The sequence below is a fragment of the Peromyscus leucopus genome, chromosome 8a (assembly GCF_004664715.2).
Source record: "Peromyscus leucopus breed LL Stock chromosome 8a, UCI_PerLeu_2.1, whole genome shotgun sequence".
NCBI classification, from domain to species: Eukaryota; Metazoa; Chordata; class Mammalia; order Rodentia; family Cricetidae; genus Peromyscus; species Peromyscus leucopus.
In genome coordinates this window covers 55411016-55433388 of record NC_051085.1, presented here as the reverse complement: position 1 = coordinate 55433388, position 22373 = coordinate 55411016, and the positions used below count along the sequence as shown (strand labels likewise).

The following is a 22373-nucleotide window of genomic DNA, read 5'->3' as shown; positions in this document are numbered from 1 at the left end:
TGTAAAAGAGCAATCAGGTAAGTCAATGTTTAAAATACAGAGTAGTAACTCATAAATTACTGCTGTCATAGTTGTTGTTATTTGTCAACCTGGGAAAAAAACCCAGGTAGGAAAGTACTCTGCTGCCAATAGCTGTGAGATGTCCTTCTGTACGTTGTGAATGTGTGTTGCTCTCATTGGTTGATAATAAAGCAGTTTTGGCCAATGGCAAGGCAAAATAAGGTTAGGCGGTACCATTAAAACTGAAGACAGAGATGAAGAAAGTCAGAGTGGGGACAGACGCCACGAGCCTCCTAAAAAGCAGGATGCTGGAAGACTGGTAAGCTATGGACCACATAGCAATAAATAGGTTAATAGAACTGGGTTAATTTAAATGTAAGAGCTAGTTAATAATAGCCTGAGACATCGGCCAAACATTTATAATTAATATGAGCCTCTGTGTGATAATTTGGGAAGTGGCTGCTGGGTATTTGGGAGTTGCTGATGGGACAGAAACTCCCCACCATTCACAGCCAGTCTCCATTCCGACCCTTAAATATTTTATTAAATAAACATCTCTATGTCTGCCAAAGATGATTGTAAGTAAAGGTAGCTTTAAAAATAGAAATTAAATACAAACAAAATTCTTCTCATGGTGCTAACAATAGCCAGGCCACAAACACTGAGAGTATTCACAGCACCACCGCTAGTACTGCTTCGAATGTCCTATGACACCGTGTAGGCGCTAATTTTTTTTGACCCTCAGAAAGTAGGTAACAGTTAAACATAAACAAAACCTAATAGTTTCATAACCAATTTCTACAAATCAACTTAATGTCTCTGTTTTGAGTTATACTCATATATAGAAATTTAAAATAAACTATGATAACCTCTGCTATTATAGGTAAACTAGACTTTTCTCAAGCGTTTTTTTTTTTTTTAATATGCTGAAAGCTTGCTCAGTTGTTGAAGGTTAGTTATAATCTGCCCAATGCTTTGCCAATAGTGGCTGAGAGCTGATGCCATTGTTCTACGAGTTATCTGCCTAAGTTGAAATTCTTCCAGAGCACAATTAAATGTACCTTTAAACTACACGTTTCCAATGGCTGTGTTTATAATCATCTGCATGTTTCTCAGATCAAAATCAATCGTGGCCATATTGCTTTTCCCATGAGACGCTCTCAAGATCCATCAGTAAATCAATACATTGGAAACAAGCAACGATTTAATTATTTTCTCATACACTAATTATTTTGTATATGAGAGGGTTGAGTATACAGCACTCTAAACACTGAGCATACAGCACTCTAACCACTGAGATACCTTTTATTAGTATGGCAATAGAATTGAATGAAATCACTTTTGAGGTTATGAGAGAAGCACACAGGTGACTTTTTATACAGTAGGTGCTCTAGTTAGCTTTAACTGTCAACTTGACACAGCCTAGAGTCACTCAAGAGAAAAGCCTCAGCTGAGGAATTGCTTAGATCATATCAGCCTGTGGGCATATCTGTGAGGGGGGTATCTTGATTGTTAATTAAAGGAGGGCCCAGTCTACTGTGGGAGGCACCTTTCCTAGGCAAATGATCCAGAACTGTCTAGAAAGCATGCTGGACATAAACAAGCCTGTCTGCAAGCCAGCAAGCAGCATCCTCCATGGCCCTCCACACTTCTTTGGCTTCAAAATGAGTTCCTTGATCTGAGGTGGTGCTGTGGGGAACAGTGAGCAGGCCTGCCTTCAAGTTCTTGCTTGAGTTCCTGCCTTGACTTCCCTCATTGATAGCCTGTGACATGGAATTGTAAGCTGAATAAACCCTTTCCTACCCTAAGATGCTTTTGGTTTTAGCTACAGAAATAAAACTAAAACAACAGGGAATGTTGTCTATAGCAATCATTGCTGAGGAAAATTATATTTAAAGTTCCCTGCCATTTGCATACTTACTGGTAGTGAAACCTTTGGGTTCTACCCTTTCTCAGAGCAGCCAAAGGGGAAAGTCTCCATCAGGCACTAGGTGAGGCTCAGCCATTCAGAGCCAGGGCCAGGAGGGAACGGGCAGGGAGCATTGTGGGGTGGCGCTCACTCTTCAGGAGCCCACTGGCCATTCCATGTAAGCCTTCTATGGCACCACTCAGGCCCCTGGTCTCACAAGTCAGCAAGCTTTTCCAAACAGGGATCCCCTGAGGATTTGAGATTGCACACCACCAGAGACAGCCTTCTTCCTGACAGCCGGGCCTCTTTATGTTGTCTATGGAGTCGTGTAGATCCTTCCTATTCTGACGTGTGATGCCCAAGCTTAGTGCTCTTCTGTAGCATATCAGATATGCTCTTTGAAAGGATCACGCAGCCCAGACAGTGTCACTCTGTGCCAGGATGCCCTTGGGAGTGGCTGCCTCTCATCTCTATGTTCAAGGTCAATCCCAGGAAATTCCTGTGGTCACCCTGACCTTCCTTGGCTGCCTATCCACTAACCCAGAGGGCAGATTCGGATCCTACAAAAGCCCAGAGGAAACAAGCAGGACACCCACCCACTGTGCTCCATAAACTCCTGAAACCAGGAGGTCACTAACGAGCTACATGGCTTGTCTACAAAATGTCAAAGTCGTCGCTTTGAAAGGTCAGTTCTGTCACTGCTGTTCTGGAGTAGGTATAGTCCATACATCTGGAGGCTTTAATCTGAAACAGCCAAGTCTTCAGACAGTTCAGAAACTGCCTCAAAGAGAGCACTCACCACCAACAACCACCACCCAGACAGACAGACAGACACACACACACACACACACACACACACACACACACACACACACGTGCACGCACGCATGCAAGCACCCACACACACATACACACATGCCTGAAAGTACAGCCCACTGCACAGCTACACAGAACTCCTTCAGAGAATACAGAGAATCTAATAAAAAAAAAAATTTAAGTAACTTGCAGAAGGTAAAACTCCTGAATTAAATACTCTTCTACGGAAGGACACCAGGTCCCGATTTACCTGAATTTTTATTGGTCTTGTTCTGCCGACTTTTAACTTGCTCAGTCCAGAGTGTAGGATAACGAGATGCAATATCTAGGGAAACAACAAGATGATGGACAGTTCATCAGGAAGCATGGAGTCCCTCAGCTAAGGAATTCAGTAAGTGCCCTGGCCCTGCCCTCCCCACCAGTATAATGGATAAAGGTGTACTGCACCTTTTAAAACACACAGTTAAAAATGGCTGAATGCACATGACAATAATATAAAATCTTCAATATATTTTTTCTTAATCCAAAAGCATAACTAAAAACTGTTTGAATAAAGGCAGGTCCTAAGTGTTACAAAACACTCCAGTGTGAGCTGGGGGTGTAACTCAGTAGTGTCGTAACTTGCCTAGCACACAGGAGGCCCTAGGTTTGATCCCCAACAACCCCTGAGTCAGGGATGAAGGGAGAGAGGAAGCGAGGGAAGAAGCAGCCCAATGCACAAACACATGCCATGTGGTGGAAGTAGCTACTCATCATGTACATGAGGTTCTCGATTAGTCGAATGATTCAACACAAAATAAAATATTTAAAATACAACTTTCACATAACACCATTGAGGAAAGTATCCCCTTAAAACTGTTTACCAAATGTGATTGGCTATGCACGGCAGGATCATTATTCTGCCTTGAGAACACAGACTGTGCACATTGCCTGGGTTTGAACCCCCTTCCATGTAGGACAGGCAGCCCTGAATTCTCACGGGTGGACTGGGGTTCTACGGGCCGGAGAGTTAACGTGGCAGAACCCAGAGTCCCTCCAGCACACACTAGTCACTGTTGTTATTTGAAAAGCATGCGCGATTCCGTACTCCAGTCTTTTGTTTTTTATGTTGTGCTTTCCTTATACATTTTCCCCAAAGCTGCCCCCATTTGACCTGAGAACATGATCAATGTCATAGACAATCCATTAAAGGTAAACATCAGAAATCTATTCTTGTCATAAAGACCAGCTACATAAGTAGGGAAATAGCACGTGTTATCACAACCTGGAAAAACCTGAATGCATCCATTTCCATTAACAAAAGGACTACCAAGGTATTCTGCTCAGCAGAATGTGGAAAATCACCAGGAAAAGCAATGGTGCCTTGTGACACTGGAAATGGCCACACACAGCCAGCCTGCCCTGGACTATTTTGCATCTATATCAAGACATCCGTCTGATTTCTTGACACCCACAGTGAACTGATGTCTGCAGTCGAGCAAAGTGTCTACTTCTCATTCTCTGCACTGCATGTGTGTGTGCTGGAGAGTTTTCTCAGGAAGGAACAGGCACATGACGGGCTATCATGGTCCTCATCTGCTCTCCATCTCTAGACCTACAGAAGCACAGTTCGATGTCACTTGACCTGTCTGTTTCCTGACCTTCCCAGGAGTTATCTTTCTGTGTACAGTTTGGGTTGAGGAGTCTTTCTAGATTCACAAGTGAGTGACATCAGGCAGAACCCTTCTATATGTGTCCAGATTATGAATAGCATCGTACCCACAGTGACTCAGTACCACTTCCCAGCCCCTGACCATCCTTCCCTAACCCCACCCAGTTCCCCGTCACCAGCTCACCTTCTTCATCTCCTTGGGGCTGAGTCTCCAATGCTGGGGCTGCAGCATCATCTGAATTCAGAACGGAAAAGATTTGCAAGGAGACTACAATCATGAGAGTAAGCTAAGTAAGTGTGCATCCAGGCTGGAGCCCAGGGCTTGCAAACCACCCCCACAGACCCTCCCCACACAGCCCAGCACAGAGCAAAAGCCAGCACCAAGGGGCTGCCTTAGGAGCTGCTACTCTCAAATGCTACAGGAACCTGAAAGCCAAGGCCCACATGGCAGACTCTGGGTGGTGAAGTTCCAAACCATCAGGGCAGTGGCCATTATAGGGCAATGAGGGACAAGGGGAAAACTGTGAGCAAAGGGGCCTCGCTCTAGGAAATAAACTTGGTCTGCAAAGGCCACAAGGTGGGGAAGAGGACAAAGATCCACGGGGGCCACTGTAGGAGCGGAAAATCCATTCCTGTGTGTGTTCCTATGCAGAGGCCACTTTGGGGGCCACAGTCTGGTCCAGCAAGGCTTCCCTTCCCCTCTTGTCCTTCCAACCAGTTAGCGGTGGAGTCACAGAGGGGACTCTTAGGAGTAGTAAGCATGGGAGGCCGCGGTGTGGGAAGGAGCTGGTGAGAAGGCAGGGTGAACACTGAGAGGAACGGCCCCGTTTCGTGGAGGATAACCACCAGTGAACTAACCACCTCCTGTGGGTTCCCTGGGAAGTTCAGGGTCGGAGGACCTGACGTAGCAGTGACTAGGGACCTGGTCTCTGCAACTCTCTCCCCACTGCTTTCTTTCATGTCTGCCCCAGACTTTTTGATAGTCATTTCACAATCAGTGTATAAGACAAGGGCTGGACATGGGGCTCAGCTAGCTGGGACCCCACTGCCTCCTCCAGCTGTCTAGAAGCCCCCACACAAGGCTTTTAGGAGAGCAAAGGAGAATTATGTTTTAAACCTTTTATCATAAATAGTCTCTTGACAAAAGTTTGTTGTCCAAACATCAAAAACGCAACATGACTTATGTGGAACATGCAAGCCTAACGTTTGCAGTGACATGGGGGAAGTCTGCTGTTGAACTATTTTATTTTCTAAGGAAATAAAATGGAATGAATTACGCATTTAAACCAAATTTAACATACTAAGGATCTTGAACGATCATAGGAGAAGCCTTTAAACAGCATGTGTAAGTCCTGGGGTGTTGGTGTGTAACTGCTGAGGAGCAGGTCCCCCTGATGAGCCATTCCCAAAGCCACAGGGTCCCTACTGGATGAAGGCAGGCCTGGCTGCGCAGAGTGAGGTGGGCACAGCTCATGTCCAGCCTGAAGGTGGAGCTGTGCCCAGGCCCTGTCCATCCAGCTGAGGCCCCTGTGTGGGATGCCCTCCACCCAACTCCCCACCTGCCCTTGGGATGCTGTGTCTGGGTACCACAGGCCCATGGGAAGCTCAACCTAAACAGAGGGACGGTCAATAAAGCAGGGGAGCCATACTTTCCCTCCACAATTCTGCCGTGTCCCTCCTTTCTCTCTAAGCCTGGACTGTTGCTTCACTAACACAGTCTTACTGTGTGTGTGTGTGCTCGTGTGCGTGTGCGCGTGTGCGTGTGTGTGTGTGTCCAGAGAGCAGTGGAGCTCAGTTCCAGAGCCTGCTTCTTCCTTGAATTCATTTTGCACCCATATCCCCGTTCCTCAGGGGTGTCATCCAGGGGACCCCATGAGCATCCCAATAACGAGATACTCATGGGCGATGGAATCATCTGCCTCTCCCTCCTCTCAGAATTCGGTTAACTCTCTACCCACAAGCTGTCACTTCTTTTCCTAAAAACCAGCACTAGGAGCAACTGTTATCACTTGAGCATCCATCTTTGTTCCCAGTGCAAACCATGCACCCCCATGTCCTCCTGTTCCAGCCAGAAACTGCACTGCTTCTACCCACAGCTACCTCATGGTTTCTCCCACCAAGTGCCACAAAAGCACCCTCCCATGAGTCCTCAGGTGTTCTCTAGACTAAATGATCTAGGACTGTGCCTGTTTCAGACTCCTCGGAGCATACCTCAAGCCTTTGTGGATGCTCCAGTCTTCTCTGTGTCTGCCCCAGGCCTCTCTGTATCACCCGGGCCTCTCTGCATCTGCCTGGGTCTCTCTGTACTTATTCCATGCATGTATCTTAACACTATAAAGATTTTGGTCCCAGGTCAGGAAGCCCAGTTCCTAGCCAAGAGACTTTCAATTTATGCCTCAGAAACGGGGTTGAGTAAACTCAGCTCTATTTGTCTGGTCTTCATATTGCTTCTCTTTATCAAGTTTATTATACTATAACCCATGGAAGAAAGGAGAGAAATGTTTATGGTTATATAAAAAAAATTCATTTCATCTTGAAAATCTCTCCTGACTTCAAAGACTTAAAGCAGAATGTGTGTCCCAGGGACTAGGGGGTGGAAACGGAGGAAGGTCAAGGAACAAAGGGACAAATCTTCCCAAGTTGTCTCAGTAGGCAGGTTATAGCCCAGGGGAAGATGAACTTAACCATCAAGTGGCCCCTAAAGAAAAAAGGCAACTGCCTGCCTCTTCCTCAGAAGAGCACCTACCGAGGAGAAATCTGTCACCTTCTCACAGACACTATCAGTGTCCTCAGTAATCTCTGTGGCTGGGAATATGTGAGAAACCAGAATACTGAACCTCTATCCTCTCACTGAGTGCCTCTCTTGATGTTCCCTGAGTTACTGAACACACCTACAATAGAACTCAGTACACCTACAGGGACCCTGACGTACCCACAGTATTGCCTGGCACACCTACAGTTGAACGTGATACACCTAGAGTTGAACATGACACACCTGTTCAATGTAGTTCACCTACAACTCAGCCTGACACATGTACAGTGGTCCTCATAGACCCACAGTAGTATCTGGACCTGCCATATCCACAGTCTTACCTGACACACCTAAAGTTGTCCTCACACACCTGAAGTGTTCCCTGATGCATCATAGTAGAGCACAGCATCCCTACCTACAGTTGAACCTGCCACACCCACTGTGTTACCTGACACATCATAGCTGTCTTCATACACTACAGTACTATATGACACATGTACAGTTGAACACAACACACCCACAGAAGTCCTGACCCCCTGTCAGGGGTCCCCACACAAGCTATAGCCAACACCCCTGAGTGGAGTGCCTGCCCTACAGGGGACTAGCAGGAGGCAGGGCTGGATCCATGCTGCTGGAAGATCTGGGTAACAGTTTCCAACATAGTTGAGCTTTAAACTTGAGGGTCATTTAAAGGTACAGTTGCATCAAATCTTCTATATCATCGTGCAAATTCATTTCAAGATACTTACCTGCTTTTCCTGCACCTTCCCGCTGGGGTAACTTTTCATTTATTGAACCTAAGAGAGGAAAATAAAGAATGGGATTATAAAACCCTACCAAATGGCTTCATCAACTAAGGAAAGCAGCTCCATCATCCCATTTTGATAAGTCCAAAGTGCACTCTCATGTTCTAGTTAAATTACACACATCCCTGGCACCCCAGGGGGAACTGTCACCCAAAGTGGTAGTCCTGGCAGCACAGGAGAGTCCCCATTTCTGAAGCTCTGCAGCAAGTGTGGAAGACCTTTACACATGGCAATAGATGCACCTGAAAGACGCCAGGGTCTCTTTGTCAGCACACATTCCCATGATGAGTGTTGGAGCCACAAGGTACAGACGGGGTACAAAGCTAAAGAAAACCAAATCCTTGGCTTCAGTTTAAGTCTGATTACAGGAAGGAAAATCGCAGACTTGTCTTTTCTAGAGGGACACAGACCACTGAAAGACATGAGGAGTTTGAAGCTCTCGGGGCAGTGAGGGACAGGCTGAGGACTGCTCAGATGCTTGCTCCCCGTACAGACATGCTGTGGGTGCCTGTGTTTCTACTGAACTTGTCTCCCTTCTATGTGAGGGCCATGCATTCACCACACATCCTATTTGTTGCTTTGTGGAGAAAGGTGTTGATGCGGCACAGTGTGGACCGAGGCCCCACAAATCAGAGACAGTGTCTCTTTGCTTCCAATGCATTAAAACTGCGTCAGATCCCGACTTCTATATCGCCACCTGCCCAAGGTCTCAGGAAAAAAAAAAAGCTCTGGTCAGAACGGAGATTAACCAGGGCCCCACCACCACTCCCGGGGCAGGGGTGGGGGCACAGGAGGATGTGGGCAGGTTCTCTCTGAGCAGCCAGCGCTCTCCCCGGGACACCCAGGTTCTCTCATCAGGCCCCTCATTCAGTTAGCATTTACCGCTAGCCAAAAATAGTTCTATGCTGATCTTCATCTGCATGAGAGAGCTTTGTTACAGAACCAAGTGTCCCTGATGACACAGTCTGCCATCCAAACACAGTGACACAGGGAGTTTGACTTGGTGGAGTCTGGATTCTGTCCAGGATCGAGGATTCTGCGGCTTTCTGTCCCAGCCTCCCTGCAAGGTGCTGGCATGAAGGACTGTCGAGGGAGCTCAGCACAGGTCTGCAGCCAGGACAGTGGGAAAATAAAGGGAATCCAGGACCAACGGAGCACCTTGGATTCCTCACAGTGCTTGCTTGTCTTTGGTGTCCACAGTGGGATGGCCCTGCTCTGTCACTCTCCAGACCAGCACCAGAAGGGCATGCTAAAAGTCCTCTACCAGTGAGCTTCTGTCTCCTGAAGGGAGCCTTCTAAGGGGGGGGGTGGCTTTTTTATTGGATGCAGGGGGCATTTCTGGTGAAGGAAATCAATGTAAGGGGAGTGCCTATGAATTAGGGAAGGGCACTGGACTCTTGATCTTGCAGCCCATGTACTTGGTTAAACTATAGATCCAGCCTACCTGGCAAGAACAGAGGACTACCCACAGCCTCACCAAAGGCGGTGCCCTGAAGACACACTAGCGTGTGGTATGGACACCAGGGAAGCGGCAGGTGTGAGCAGCTTGGCTAAAAGAGCCAGTGTCTCCTTCAGAACACGGTTAACACAGCATGAGTTGTCCTTTCCAGAAATCACAGACTCCACAGATCATATGGGAGGGCGGGGAGGTTGGGGGGGAACACAGGGCCCAGCCCTCCCTGTTAGGATGAGCATTTCCCTTTGCCACTTAGCAGGCAGGGACCGGTGTCTTCTGCTCGCTCCTTCTCTAACAAGATGGTATGAGCACAGCACAGAAGATCAAGCCAGAACCAAAGGATGCAGCACAGCAGGAGAGGGGAGGCTGTGGGCCTCAGCGCCTCCCAGCTCTGCGGCCTGGGCAGACGTCTGGATTCACCTCTCTAAACCCATCTTCTCACCTACAAAATAGGCAAGAATGTATGGAGACTGTCAGCCCAGAGGCACGGGGTGGGGGTGGGGGGGACCTCAAATTTGAGGCTGGCCTAGGAGGCACAGCAAGTACTGCTCCTTAAAGTATCTGAGGGAGCCTCATGCACCTCCTTACCCGTGGGGCTGCTGAGGGAGCAAGGCACCAGTCACTGGCCATTTACTCTCTTCGGTGACTGGGACCTGACCTGCCCCTTCCCAGCTGTGGGGGCTCCAGACAGTAATCCCCCCCACACCCCCAAAAGTCTTTCTCCAGGTCTCCCTTCCTCTTTCTATACCGGCCTGTGGGCAGACATAATCCAAAAGGCATCAGGGTCAATAGCACTCAGGAATGAGGCCCTCTCCCATACCTGCCAACCTGTCCTTATTTATGAGAACCGCCCCTCTGTGGTGCTTTTCTGGATTTTACTGGACAGAGCAAGTGGTGTCCTGCATGTGCCGGAATGCTTGTTCATTGCCGGCCCAGCCTCCAGGCTATGCCAGTGTCTGCCAGGCTCCACTCACTGCTGGCTCCCTGTGGCCAGTGCTTGGCAATGACTGCAATAACAGTGAACAGTGAGCGAGCCTCTTGAAAAACAAGTCTAGACAGGAGCACTACAAGAGCCGGCCAAGCACTGTCCTGTGGTGAGACGGAGGCCGCTGGCTCAGGAATGCCCGCCGAGGAAGGAGACAGAACTGGGAGGAACAGGTTAAAGGGGCCTGACCTCTCCAGACTTCCCCTTCTGCCTGAGCCCTCTGCCCCTCACACCGAGATCTCCACCCAGGAATCGGCACAGGGAGGCCACTGGTTTATGGGCGAGCTATGTGTGTTAGCATAAGCAGTGGCCATCGGGGAGGTGGGCCTGAAGGAAGCCAGTGAAGGAGACTGACTTTTTCAGAATCATAAAAAAAGGAATGAGGCCATTTCTATCCTGATCCCTCAAGACAACTGTGGATCAGCACTGAGAATGTAAACATAAAACGATCAAGGCGAATGGGATGTTAACTGTGATTGTCAACTTGACTGGATCTGGCAGCAGCTAAGATGTAAGCCTCTCAGGGATACCTGTGAGGGATTTTCTTTCTTTCTCTCTCTCTCTCTCTCTCTCTCTCTCTCTCTCTCTCTCTCTCTCTCTCTCTCTCTCTCTCTCTCTCTCTCTTTTTGATCAGGGTTTTTGAAGTGGGAAGATACACCCTAAATGTAGATATTGCCTTCCTATGGTAGTCAGATAGAAGGAGGCCTTTTTGCCTCATTGCCTTTCAGTTACTGTGGCCACGGTTGCTACATTCCTTTGTCGATGCCAGAGCCCAGCCTCTAACAGGTACTGAAGACCAGTGATAACCCAGGAATTCTCCAGGCCCTTGGCACCAGGTTGGAACCGTGGAGGAATCCAGCCTCACGGTCTGATCAGCTACTGAGTCCTGAAGACAGCCACTACTACAAGACTGCCTGGGTCATATAATGCAAGCCAATCTGATAAACCTGCTTTGCTGTGTGTCCATCCTGTCAGCTCTGTCCCCTGTGGTCACTACAGGAGGTTTGGTCTGCTTGGAGTTGTACATTCCCTGCCCTGTGCTCTGCTTTCTTGTGACTCCTCTGACTCACACAGATGTCAGCACCGCGGCACCAGTGAGAGAGACAGGGGTGTATCTGTCTGCACGACTGTTTATCCTACCGGGAATCTAGCACTCGGCAGTGTTTCATCCTGCAGACACCAACAGACTGGTCCCAGGGGTTGGTTTTTGCAGCCAGGGCTGCAATAGGCCTCCCACATGTCTGCAGCACACAGCTGTTTCTCCAGGGTCCACCCCAGAAGGAAAGAGCTGGACCCTTAGTGACCAGCACACACACTGCTGTGGAGGGTCCGTGGTTCTGTCCTTATCAGCTCGCCACAGATTACCCCCCCCCCCCCCCCCGCTGTGTTTCTGTCTCCAGGCCTATGTTCCGAGAGTCCCCCTGGGATTCTAAGACACAAGGACACCTTCCTCTAGGAAATGCCACTGCTTTGACACTTCGGAACTATCTAAGCACCATACACTAGTTTTTTAAGCAAAAGGCCAGACTATTCTCTCATGTGCAATGTCAATGTAAACAATGGCAACGGAGCATCTGCGCGCAGTCACACACCATGGAAAAGCTGGTACAGTCCATTCCAGAAGCAAAGGCTGTTCCATCTGCATGCAGCACCCCAGCAATCTTACACACCACTCCGAGGGAGCTCTTTCACAGAGAACTCAGCTTTCCTGACAACATGGCTAGGATCATGGAGGTCACCATGCACTCTGCCTTCTCCCAGGAGGCCAGGCTCCATGCAAAGCACTGCCACTCAGGTGCAAAGGAAGCTACACGTGGTGGGACTCACACCAAGGCCCACAGGACACTTTCTGTTTCTCCTTCCCATCTTTTCTCCACAAGTGTGTACAGGAACTATTCAATGTAAACATTAGCTTGTGAAAAAAAAATTATCACTGTATAGGCTTCAATGGCAAAACAGCTTTGAAATAAAACAAACGTATTTCCACATGACACACATCACGTGGGTTTCAGAGATGAATGGTCATCTAAATACAGGATTTGTCACATGAGACTGAGGCCACAGAAATGAGCTCTGACCTGTGCCCAGTTCCTCTGCCTGGGTCACAATAACAAACAGAATCTCGACAGGCCGTGCCTGTCCTTAAATAGAAAACGAATCTGACCGTTAACTCCAAACACTAACATTTCAACCCTTAAAGGACAGACTTGTTTTATGTTGCTAGCCACTGACAGGTTTGCCTGTTTCCATATTACAGCCCAGAAACTTTGATGACAAGATCATTCAGCTTCATCAGACAGTCTCCCAGCAAGTTAGACCCCGGCTGGAGATCGCTTCACATAAAAATGATCTGAATCATTTATAACCTTTTTTGGTAAAATATTAATGGAAAAGGGACCATTTAATAGACTGAGGCTGCCAGCCATGTTACTTTCAGTACATCAAGCTCCCGTCTGAGTAATAAAATATCACACATAAACGTCTGGAAACTGAACTGTGAGGAATGATCCACTTTCTCTCTGAAAAACCCACGTATATAAGAGCAGGACCTGTTTGCTTTTTTTGGCCAGAGGAAACAATGGGTCATTCAAGCTGGTGACTCGAGCCTCTGTGGTTCTATTTTCAAATGACTCAAGGCCATCGTGTCCCCAGGGTGAGCTGTCCCCTGCCACAGCATGCAGACGAAAGTGCTTTCTTTTTTCCTTCAGGTCGACATGGAGTGATGTGTCCATCCAGCTCACCCCGACTCTCTAAATGTCCTTTTGATTTGTGAGTCAATGCAAGTGACACGACCAAGAGAAATGGAAAGCAATTTCTATGGAGCCATTAGTCAGACCTACCGGGGCACCTGGGTGTCTTGTGGGCCACAGCGGTGCCACTGATGGGTCTTCCGTTTGGTGTAACGCACCAACAGTAACCCGTGTAGCTGTGACACTGGACCTGCAGGGGAAAAAAAAAGACAGGAAGGTGAGCTAACCACAGACAGCTCTCCTGCAGAGTCACCTCAGAGGCCTTAGGACGGCTGAGACGCTCAGGTGACGCATTTGGTGACTCAGTGGAAGCTGTGTGCTGAGCTTCACCACAAGTGTGTGGAGGGAAGAAAGGAACCAGTGTACTTTACTGCATGGCAGTGAGGGCTGGGCCCTGCTGCAAAGACCTCAAGCCCTCTCCTCACACATGCAGAGGCCGGGAGGTTTCCCAGCATCTCTCAGTGAGCCCATGACTGACAGGTGCCCAGCAGCGAAGATGCATTTCTGCAGTCCCTTCTGGGTCCCCCAGGACCCACTGTCTGACCTCCAGGTGACCACAGCATAAGCAACATCCATCAGTGCCAGCTCTTCCTCATGCCATCCCTTCCCCTCTCATCTCCCGATGTCACATGACTATGCTGAGACAGGTGGACTCACTTCTCACGAGATCACAAGAGTTGACGACAGAATGCTTTCACTGACCCCAGAACCTACAACACTGGTGGCGTACTGCACGCGCCTCTCTCTCTCTCTCTCTCTCTCTCTCTCTCTCTCTCTCTCTCTCTCTCTCTCTCTCTCTCACACACACACACACACACACACACACACACAGCACTGACTCTCCTGGCTATTTTTGACACTGAGTTTGGCCAATGACACGACCGACCATGGGCAAGCCATGACTCGCTGTGGCAGCATCCAACGGTGGACTCCGTGGGATGCCTGAGTCACGGGGCTCATGAATGAGCTAAGCGACAGCCAAAGCCAGAGCTCAGCCAGTTGACCAGGGCAGGTGAGCCTCACTGAGAGAACTGCCCGTGCCATATTCATGCAGCACAAAGATGCACACGTCACAGCTATGGTGCAGACACCCGCCCCAGCCGGGGTCTGGAACCTTCTCTCACACACCTAGTTATACTGTGAGGCTCCTGAGCCGGACACCTCAGAAACAAGGTGACTTTCCCACTCAATGGCTCTGGCTCCTTCCCCTTCACCCTCCCCTCTCCCTGGTACCTCAGCCACACTGGCCCAGGCTCAGACTCTCCCAGCAGCAGGAGTCACCTGACTATAGGTGCCGTCATCGTTGCATTCTGGGATGAACACTTGCTGGAACTCCTTCCGGGCCTGCTCCTGGGTATACTTCCTCTCAGCCACACACCTGGACACATCTGTGGGAAGACAGAGCAGGAGGGAAAGACAACAGATGACACTCTAAGAGGCAAGCACAAGCTGTTGACGATGCTGCCGGCCGGGCTGGCAGGGACCACCTAGCACAGTGGTTGCCTCCCCCTTGGTCCCACAAGAGCTGGGAAGAACATGTTCATTCCCCCCACACTGTGTGGAAGGGAAATGGAGATTGGGAACACTCCCAGAAATGTGTCTGTGGGAAGCAGGTAGGTCTGGCTTCCTGAAAACAGGATACAGGCTCTACCAGGCACCTGAGATGCATCCAGATGTAGATGGGAGCCCAGAAGTCACAGTTCAACTCAAATCACAGGTAACCAACTTAGAGGCAGGTGCTGGGCCCCTCACAGCTTGGGACCTCACATCCCACTGTAGCCCAACACCTTCAAAAGGAGTCAAGACTCACCTCGAGGATCTTAAAATATGTGCCAAACTGTTAGGGAAACATGATGATAAAAAGCTAAACATCCCAAAGCTCATGCAAAAACATGAGGATGTCACAGTGATTTATTTAGTGATAGGAAGAATGAGAGCTCCAAGACCCAATGACTGGTAAAAACAGAAAAGTTCAAAAACATCTAAGAAGGCTTCGCAAGGAGTTCAGTGGTAAAATGCCGCCTCGGTACGTCAGGCCCTGGGCTCAATCTTCCACGTGAATACAGAAAGTACACTTAGGGCCAGCAAGATGGTTCCCTGGGCAAAGGCACATGCCAACAAACTTGTTGACCTATGTTCAATTCTCAGGACCCACAGAGTAGAAGGAAAAAACCAACTCTTTCAAGTTGTCCTCTGACCTCTACTTGTATACTGTGGCATGTGCACACACACACACACACACACACACACACACACACACACACACACACACACACACACACGGATGGTTGGATGGATGGATGGATGGATGGATGGATGGATGGATGGATGGGTGGATGGATGGATGGGTGGATGGATGGGTGGGTGGATGATGGAAAGACAGATAAATAAATATAAATAAGGTGATGTAATTTAAAAACTTTAAAGTACATTTGATTTCCCTCTGGGGGAAAAATGTATCTGTACATGTGAACAGAAGAGTTAAGTCCTCACAGAGGGAGAGAAAATGTTTGTTTGTTTGTTTGTTTGTTTGTTTTTTCTCTCCTGTTGACCAGAACAGGACCTGGCAGGCGCCTGAGAACCACAGGTGAATCCCTGGCTCGTTTCAGATGCCGGCAAGGAGGGTTCAGGGGTGGGTGTACCACTAACTGTGACCTGTCTCACAATGCTGCAGAGAGGATCACAAGTCCGCCAAAACATTGTCAGGTCTGCCACCACGGGCTCCATGCTCTGTGCAGAGCACAGCAAGTCCCAGCCTCCTTCAGTCACATCATATCACCACGCTGAATTCAATCCTGGAGAAGGATCAGTTGCCAACGCTCCTGTCTTGTGGTTGAAATGACCAGCGTCCAGATCAAGAGCATTGCAGCCTCTCACCTCCAAAGGATGACTGATCCTAAAGTGTCCATTCCTCTTCTCTCCACAGTTATTCCCGGGAGCTACAGCCTACAGTGTCATTGTGGGTACTGACCAGACACATCAGCTTTAGCCCAGCAGCTCTGGCGATGTGGGGGACTCTGTAGGAACTTCTCGGACAAAGCTTGCCGAGGGTTGTCCAGACTTTCTCAGGGTCTTTCCTGTGTCATTGGCACATCAGACACAGTGTGGTTGTCACAGACCTGCACATCTGAGAGGCATCCTCCACCTGCTCTAGCCTCCAGCCATCTTGGCCTCTGGCCTGACATCTGGTGCTTCTAGAATATAGTTTAATTTTTAAATTGTGTGTGTATGTATGAGAGAGAGAGAGAGAGAGAGAGAACGTGTATGTGTGTGTGTGAGAGAGAGAGAGTATGTACGTGTGTGTGATAGAGTATGCATGTGTGAGAGAGAGAGAGGAGAGACAGAGAATGTGTATGTGTGTGAGAAAGAGAAAGAGAATGTGTGTGAGAGGGAGGAGAGAGACAATGTGTGTATGTGAGAGAGTGGGGGGGGAGAGAATGTGTCTATGTGAGAGAGAGAAAGAGTGTGCATGTGTATGATAGAGTATGTATGTGTGTGTGAGAGAGAGTATGTGTGAGAGAGACAGAGACAGAGGCAGATGAGACAGGTTGTGGGGGGACACCTGCATGTGCATGTGAAGGTCAGAGGTCTACATTCAGTGTCTTCTTCTGTCACTCTATTTTGAAGCAGGATGTCTCACTGAACCTGGAGCCCACCCATTTGGCTAGGCTGGCTGGCCAGCAAACTCTGCCTCTCCAAAATGGGAATTTTAAGCATTTGCTGCTATTTCCAGCTTTTTATGTGGGTGCTTGAAATTGAACTCAGGTCTTCATGACTCTGAGTTATCCCTTTATTGAATGAGCCATGTCTTTGGGCCAGCACTTGGTTTTAATGAAGTCTGTATTCACAGAGCAGAAACCATGGATTTGCTGGCTTATCCTTATTACTATTCTTTTAGACTAACTTGTGGCCTCTCTACCTAAAAGGAAAAATGATAAGAACTTTAGCTTGCAGGGCCTCAGCTAGGGAAAAGATGGAACCATAAGATATGCCTAATACTTGAGCCATCATGAAACATTCCAGAAGAGCATAATTAAAACAAAACAAACAAACAAACAAAAAACTTGTGGGCTTCATCCTTGGCTTGAACATCTCTAAAGACTTCACATCACCCCTGGTCAAGCCATATCCCCTCACTTGAAATTCTGCATGATGGGATGCTCATTCCAAGTTCATGGCTGGCATGTCCTGGGCTAGTTTGTCATAAAAGACAATGACGACATCAGCAAAAAGATCAACGTGTCAGATACCGACCACGCCCTGTCGGCCAAGGCCAGCTGCCTGCCATGCCTCACTCCAGACATCTGCCGTCAAGTCTGTTCAAGGTCTCCACCAGGGAGATCCATCCTCCTGGGGCAGGATCTGCAGGGGATTTGCAGTCTGAAATAGCAACATCTCCTTGTATTCTTCCCCTGACTCTAAACTAATATGCTCCTGATGTGCACAGCCACACAGAAATCAAAATCTCACACACCTTAAACATTATGTTTTTCCAAACCTAAATTTTCAGTCAATTTTGAAGAACAGAATAGAAATACTCTTTTAGCAGACTTTCATTTACTGGTGTTAAATTTGCCTTACTGTTCTTATTCTTTATTCTTATATAGATACTATAGAAAACAAACAACTCTCCTGTTCAGGGGGCCTTGTTGAGGTTGTTTACTCTGGGCCTTTTGCTTCTTGTCTGAATATTAAATCCTCAAAACCCAAGCAAAATAAATATTACTGTGGTACCACTGTACCCAAGCAAAATAAATATTACTGTGGTACCACTGAACGGTACATAAAAACTCCCCCTTCAGCCATTTTCCAGTTCAGGTCAGTGGCATTTACTGCATTCCTGACAGTGGGTGACCACAGCACTCTGCCGCCTCCATCCTCTGTGGCTCCAGGACATTGCTGTCACCCTGGAAAGAACCCCGTGTCCAGCCCAGACGCCCTCCACCCCACCCCTTTCTACATCTATAGATCTGCCTACTCTGAACGTTTTGTATGGAGAACCCCATGCCGATACTTCCTCACAGCACACCCCAGCTGCATCGTGGGCCAGGCACCAGTGTTTCCTGATTTGTTCACCCAGCCATCCGCTGACAGACACTGGCTGATCCCGTCCTCCGGCACCATGCACGTGCTGCCCTGAGTATTTGCAGGTCAGCTCTGAGCGCCTACTTTCATGTCCTCTGGGTTCAGACATGGGGTAGAACTGCTGCAACAGAGTTGACTTTGTCACTAATGGTAGAGCTGCTGAGACTTCCACACGGGCTGAACCACCGGTGTCGCGTCCCATGGACAGGACAGGGGTTATAATGCTCCACCTGTGTATCTGCCAATATTTATCTCTTCTCTCCTTTTAAACTGCCCTAGCCATCTTAGTAAACACTTGGTGCTTTTAAAACTATGGTTAATTTCTATGTCATAGGGAAACTCAATTTAACTAGAAATCCCAATTTGAATGTTCTCACTAGAGCTGGAGCGGTGGCTCAACAGTTAAGAGCACTGGCTGCTCTTCCAGGGGACCCAAGATCAGTTCTCAGGACCCATACCAGGTAGCTCACAACCATGTGTAACTCCAGCTCCAGGGGATCCAAAGCCCTCTTCTAGTTTCTACTGGTACACACACACACACACACACACACACACACACACACACACACACACAGAATGAGAGAGAGAGAGAGCATATACTCACACAGACACATACACATAAGAAAATTCCAATTAAATATATTTATTAATAATTTAATCACCTAAATGTATATAATTTACTCTTTACTAGAACAGAGAAAATATCTTTGATGCAAATTTAATTGGACATTTTGGAGACCTTTTGGTCTGACCTAAAAGAGCCAGGGCTTCACAAATAGGGCAGCAAGGCACCTCTAACGATATCCAGACAGAAGTTTCTGATAAATTGTTGATTAATACTGATCTATTTTGGAAACAACTTTTTTTCCAATCTCAATTGAAGAGTAAAATAGATCCCAGTGGGGTCACATGATTGAGTATATTTATATTAGCCCAAAAACTGTGGTGCTTGCTATGAAGAAGCAATGGACAGTGGTTTTCTGTGGCTATTTCTGCTATTTTAAAAAAAAAAAATAGGAAGCAAATAATTTCCCTTCTTGCCCAAATCACTCAAAAGAGAATCAAGCAGCCATTGGAAGTGATGACTCCTAAAGAGGATTCTTAGTGAGAAAGAGTCTCAGATGAGCAGTCAGAGGGCACTTTCAGAAAGCTTGTGTGAAGAAGCAGCTCATGGTCTCTGGGCACAGTGCACAGTGGGTACCTCCTTCAGGGACCCCTGTTCAATGGGAGCAGGTAAAGACAAACATTCCCAGGGCTCTGCTCACTCCCACCATGCTGAGATGTTTGCATGCCAAACTACAGATAGCTTGTCTATCTGTCTTCACTTGCTTTCTATTGCTGTGATAAAGCAAGAGTAACTTGGAAAGCAGAGGGTTTATTTCGATTATATTTCCATGTTACAGACCAACATTGGAGGAAGCCAGGGCAGGAACTCAAGCAGGAACCTGGAGGAAGACACTCAAGCAGAGGCCATGAGGGGTGCTGCTGACTGGCTTGCTCCACATGGCTTGCTCAGCCTGCTTTCTTATAGAACTACCTGCCCAGGGGTGGCCCCACCCACCATGGGCTGGGCCTTCCCATAGCAATTATTAATCAAGAAAATGTCCTCACAGGCTTGCCTACAGGCAATCTGGTGGAGACATTTTCTCAACTAAGGTTCCTCTTCCCAGATAACTCTAGCTTATGTCAAATTGATAAACAAACAAACAAACAACTAAAACAAACCAGGACAGCCTCTAACATGTGTATTATGAGGAGCCAGCTCCTCTTGGAGGTAGGTGAATGTCTTGGTGCCTTCTAGCATGGGACAGGGCAGGCAGACCAGACTTGGAACTGGTGTGGCAGACAAGGTCACAGGTCTGAGTCTACAGGCCGCTCAGTTGTCATGGTTACTGCGAGGCCATGTGAACTCTCTAGGGTCAGGAGCAGTTTTTTCACTGCTCTTCCCTGTGGCTCCGTGTAGTGGCCACAGAAATGACAGACGAGGAGAGCCTGCCTTTGATGTTCACTGCCTCAAATAAAGGCAGACACTGTGTTCTTAAGCTGTAATACTTCACCCACTTGTAATTTAAGGCCAGACTGAAAAAAAGAAAAGAAAGACAATACTGCAATGACCTTTGGCTTGAAAACACACTTCCCATCCATACAATGGGATGCGGTGGTAGGAACCAGAGGCAGATCACTGTCATCTCTAGAAGCAGTCAGCTAAAACAGCGTGTCCTGCACTGATGATAGAAGAAAGGTTAGTCCTTTTAACTTCATACGGTAACAGGAAAAAATGTGATTATAGATCTAGAGGAACAGAGACAAAAATTTCATCCTAGATTCATAAAGTATACAGACAGGAAGCACCACACACGATCTGCATTGTGAAGGGGCATGAAGGTAAGCAGGGAGTATCTCCACCATGTGTTAAGGAGAGATGGTTTCTACAGCATGTAAACAGGGGTTTCTGACCATCACCGTCTCTGCCACAAGAAACCACATCACTCCCAACACATTAAAACGGACGGTGCAGCCCCAGGTTCCTCCGAGTGAGGGTTGCCTGCCAACCCTCCAGAGGGAGAGCCTGGCTGAGACTGCAGACCGGGGCTTCTCTTTCCCCGCGGAAGATGCACCCTGAGATTTCAGCGGAGCTTGAGCAAACAGGGAAGGCTGTTTCCAACTTAGCATTCCAAAGCGTTTGCTTGTGTTCCTGACCATGGCTTGCCTGGGGAAGGGCTGAAGCTCCTGTGGTGACTTCTCAAGTCTGTGAAGACACAGCAGCAATGCAGGCTAAGCATGGTGCAGGTGGGGCTGTAGGAAGAGACCAACCGGCAGGGCTGGGGAATCCTAGGACGGAGCTGCTGTCGCAGAGGACTGTATACATCCTCGAGAAGAAAGAAGTGCAGGGAGGTGCCGGACAGAGCAGAGCCAGACTCACGCACACTCAGAAGCAAAGCTAAGCACACCTGTTCTTCTCATGCTGCACACACTGCACCCACACTTATACCTGCATGATCACATGTGTACTTGCGCATGCTCACACTTGCACCTGTGTGCAGTCACACACTCACACCTGTACACGTGCAAACACATGTGCCCTCACCCCCCGCACAGAGCTCTCATGGGCAGCTTTTTTCCTCGGTGGAATGCAGGTAGGTCCACCCATTGCTGCAGCAGTCGGCAGGACCATCCAAGCTATTCCCAGGGGTCAACACAGTCCCACATGAGGCTGCGTGCTTCCCAGCCTGCCTCAATGTTTCCTTTATCATTTGCATGGGGGTGTCTTCAAAGGTGGAACCATGAGTGTGAACAGAAAAGGGGGTAAATGTTGGAGCTTGTGACCAGGTTTCTAGTTTGCTAGTTGCCCATCAGTTGAAGTGTGTTACAAGTATTTTAGAGAGCGGAAACCTTCAGATGGGGAGAACTCCTGGGGTTCGTGTGCTCTTACTGCTTGTCTCGGAGGGAGACAGATGTGTTCTCCACTCCACTGAGGAAGGATCCTGACTCCTGGACCTCTCCAGCTCCGGGTCCTCTGTCTTGAGTGGCTCACCACAGCTGGAGAGCTGACCTTGGGTGGAGATTAATCGATGTTTAATCTGTTAGGTAAGGCTGCTGAGGGCCCTGTGACCTGTCCTGTCAGTGAGAACTCTGAAACTTCAGATCAAGGACAAGCTTTTATTCCTGTCATAGGGTCTGCCTGCGATCACCCTGTGAGCTCGGGCATCTTCCCAGGAGCCGGTGTTTATATCTCTCCTACGTCAAGAATCCCAGCACTGACGGGTGGATCCCAGCACTGACGGGTGGACTGGGCTGACAACCAAGTATCTGCGTCTCCCTCTCACCCCACGAGTCCACTTCAAGCTCTTGGTCTAGAAACCTTCAAGGGAGCTGTTTTTCAGAAATCTATTATAGCTTTGTTCCCAGAAATCTCAAAATAATTCCAAGGCTTCCTAGCATGTGACCTTTTCCTTTATTTTCTTCTTTTCTTTCCTTTTTTTTTTTTTAACTCAGTTCCAGAGATTTTGTTGAAAAGAAAAGCAGCCATATTGGTCTCAGATCAAAAGAAAAATATTAATGTGTTTGCTGAGCTCTGAAAACACAAACTCCACAAATTTCTATGAAAACACGAGAAAAATCCATCAGTCTAAACCACTGTGATTCCAGTCAGGGTCAATGTC

At 48.1% G+C, this 22373-nt stretch overlaps 1 protein-coding gene across 2 annotated transcripts in view; it reads right to left on the bottom strand.

The window, feature by feature from the left end:
* Positions 1 to 22373, bottom strand: part of Smoc2 (SPARC related modular calcium binding 2) — a 132260-nt gene that overhangs the window by 60452 nt on the left and 49435 nt on the right. Inside the window, exons 3-7 of one of the 2 annotated variants that reach the window (XM_037200505.1) lie at positions 14407 to 14513; positions 13216 to 13315; positions 7878 to 7925; positions 4561 to 4644; positions 2976 to 3050 (exon numbers count right to left, since the gene is read on the bottom strand). In XM_037200505.1, coding sequence (XP_037056400.1) covers positions 2976 to 3050; positions 4561 to 4644; positions 7878 to 7925; positions 13216 to 13315; positions 14407 to 14513 — 414 coding nt within the window. The remainder of the gene's footprint in view (positions 1 to 2975; positions 3051 to 4560; positions 4645 to 7877; positions 7926 to 13215; positions 13316 to 14406; positions 14514 to 22373) is intronic. The other variant, XM_028866604.2, reaches the window with a different exon arrangement.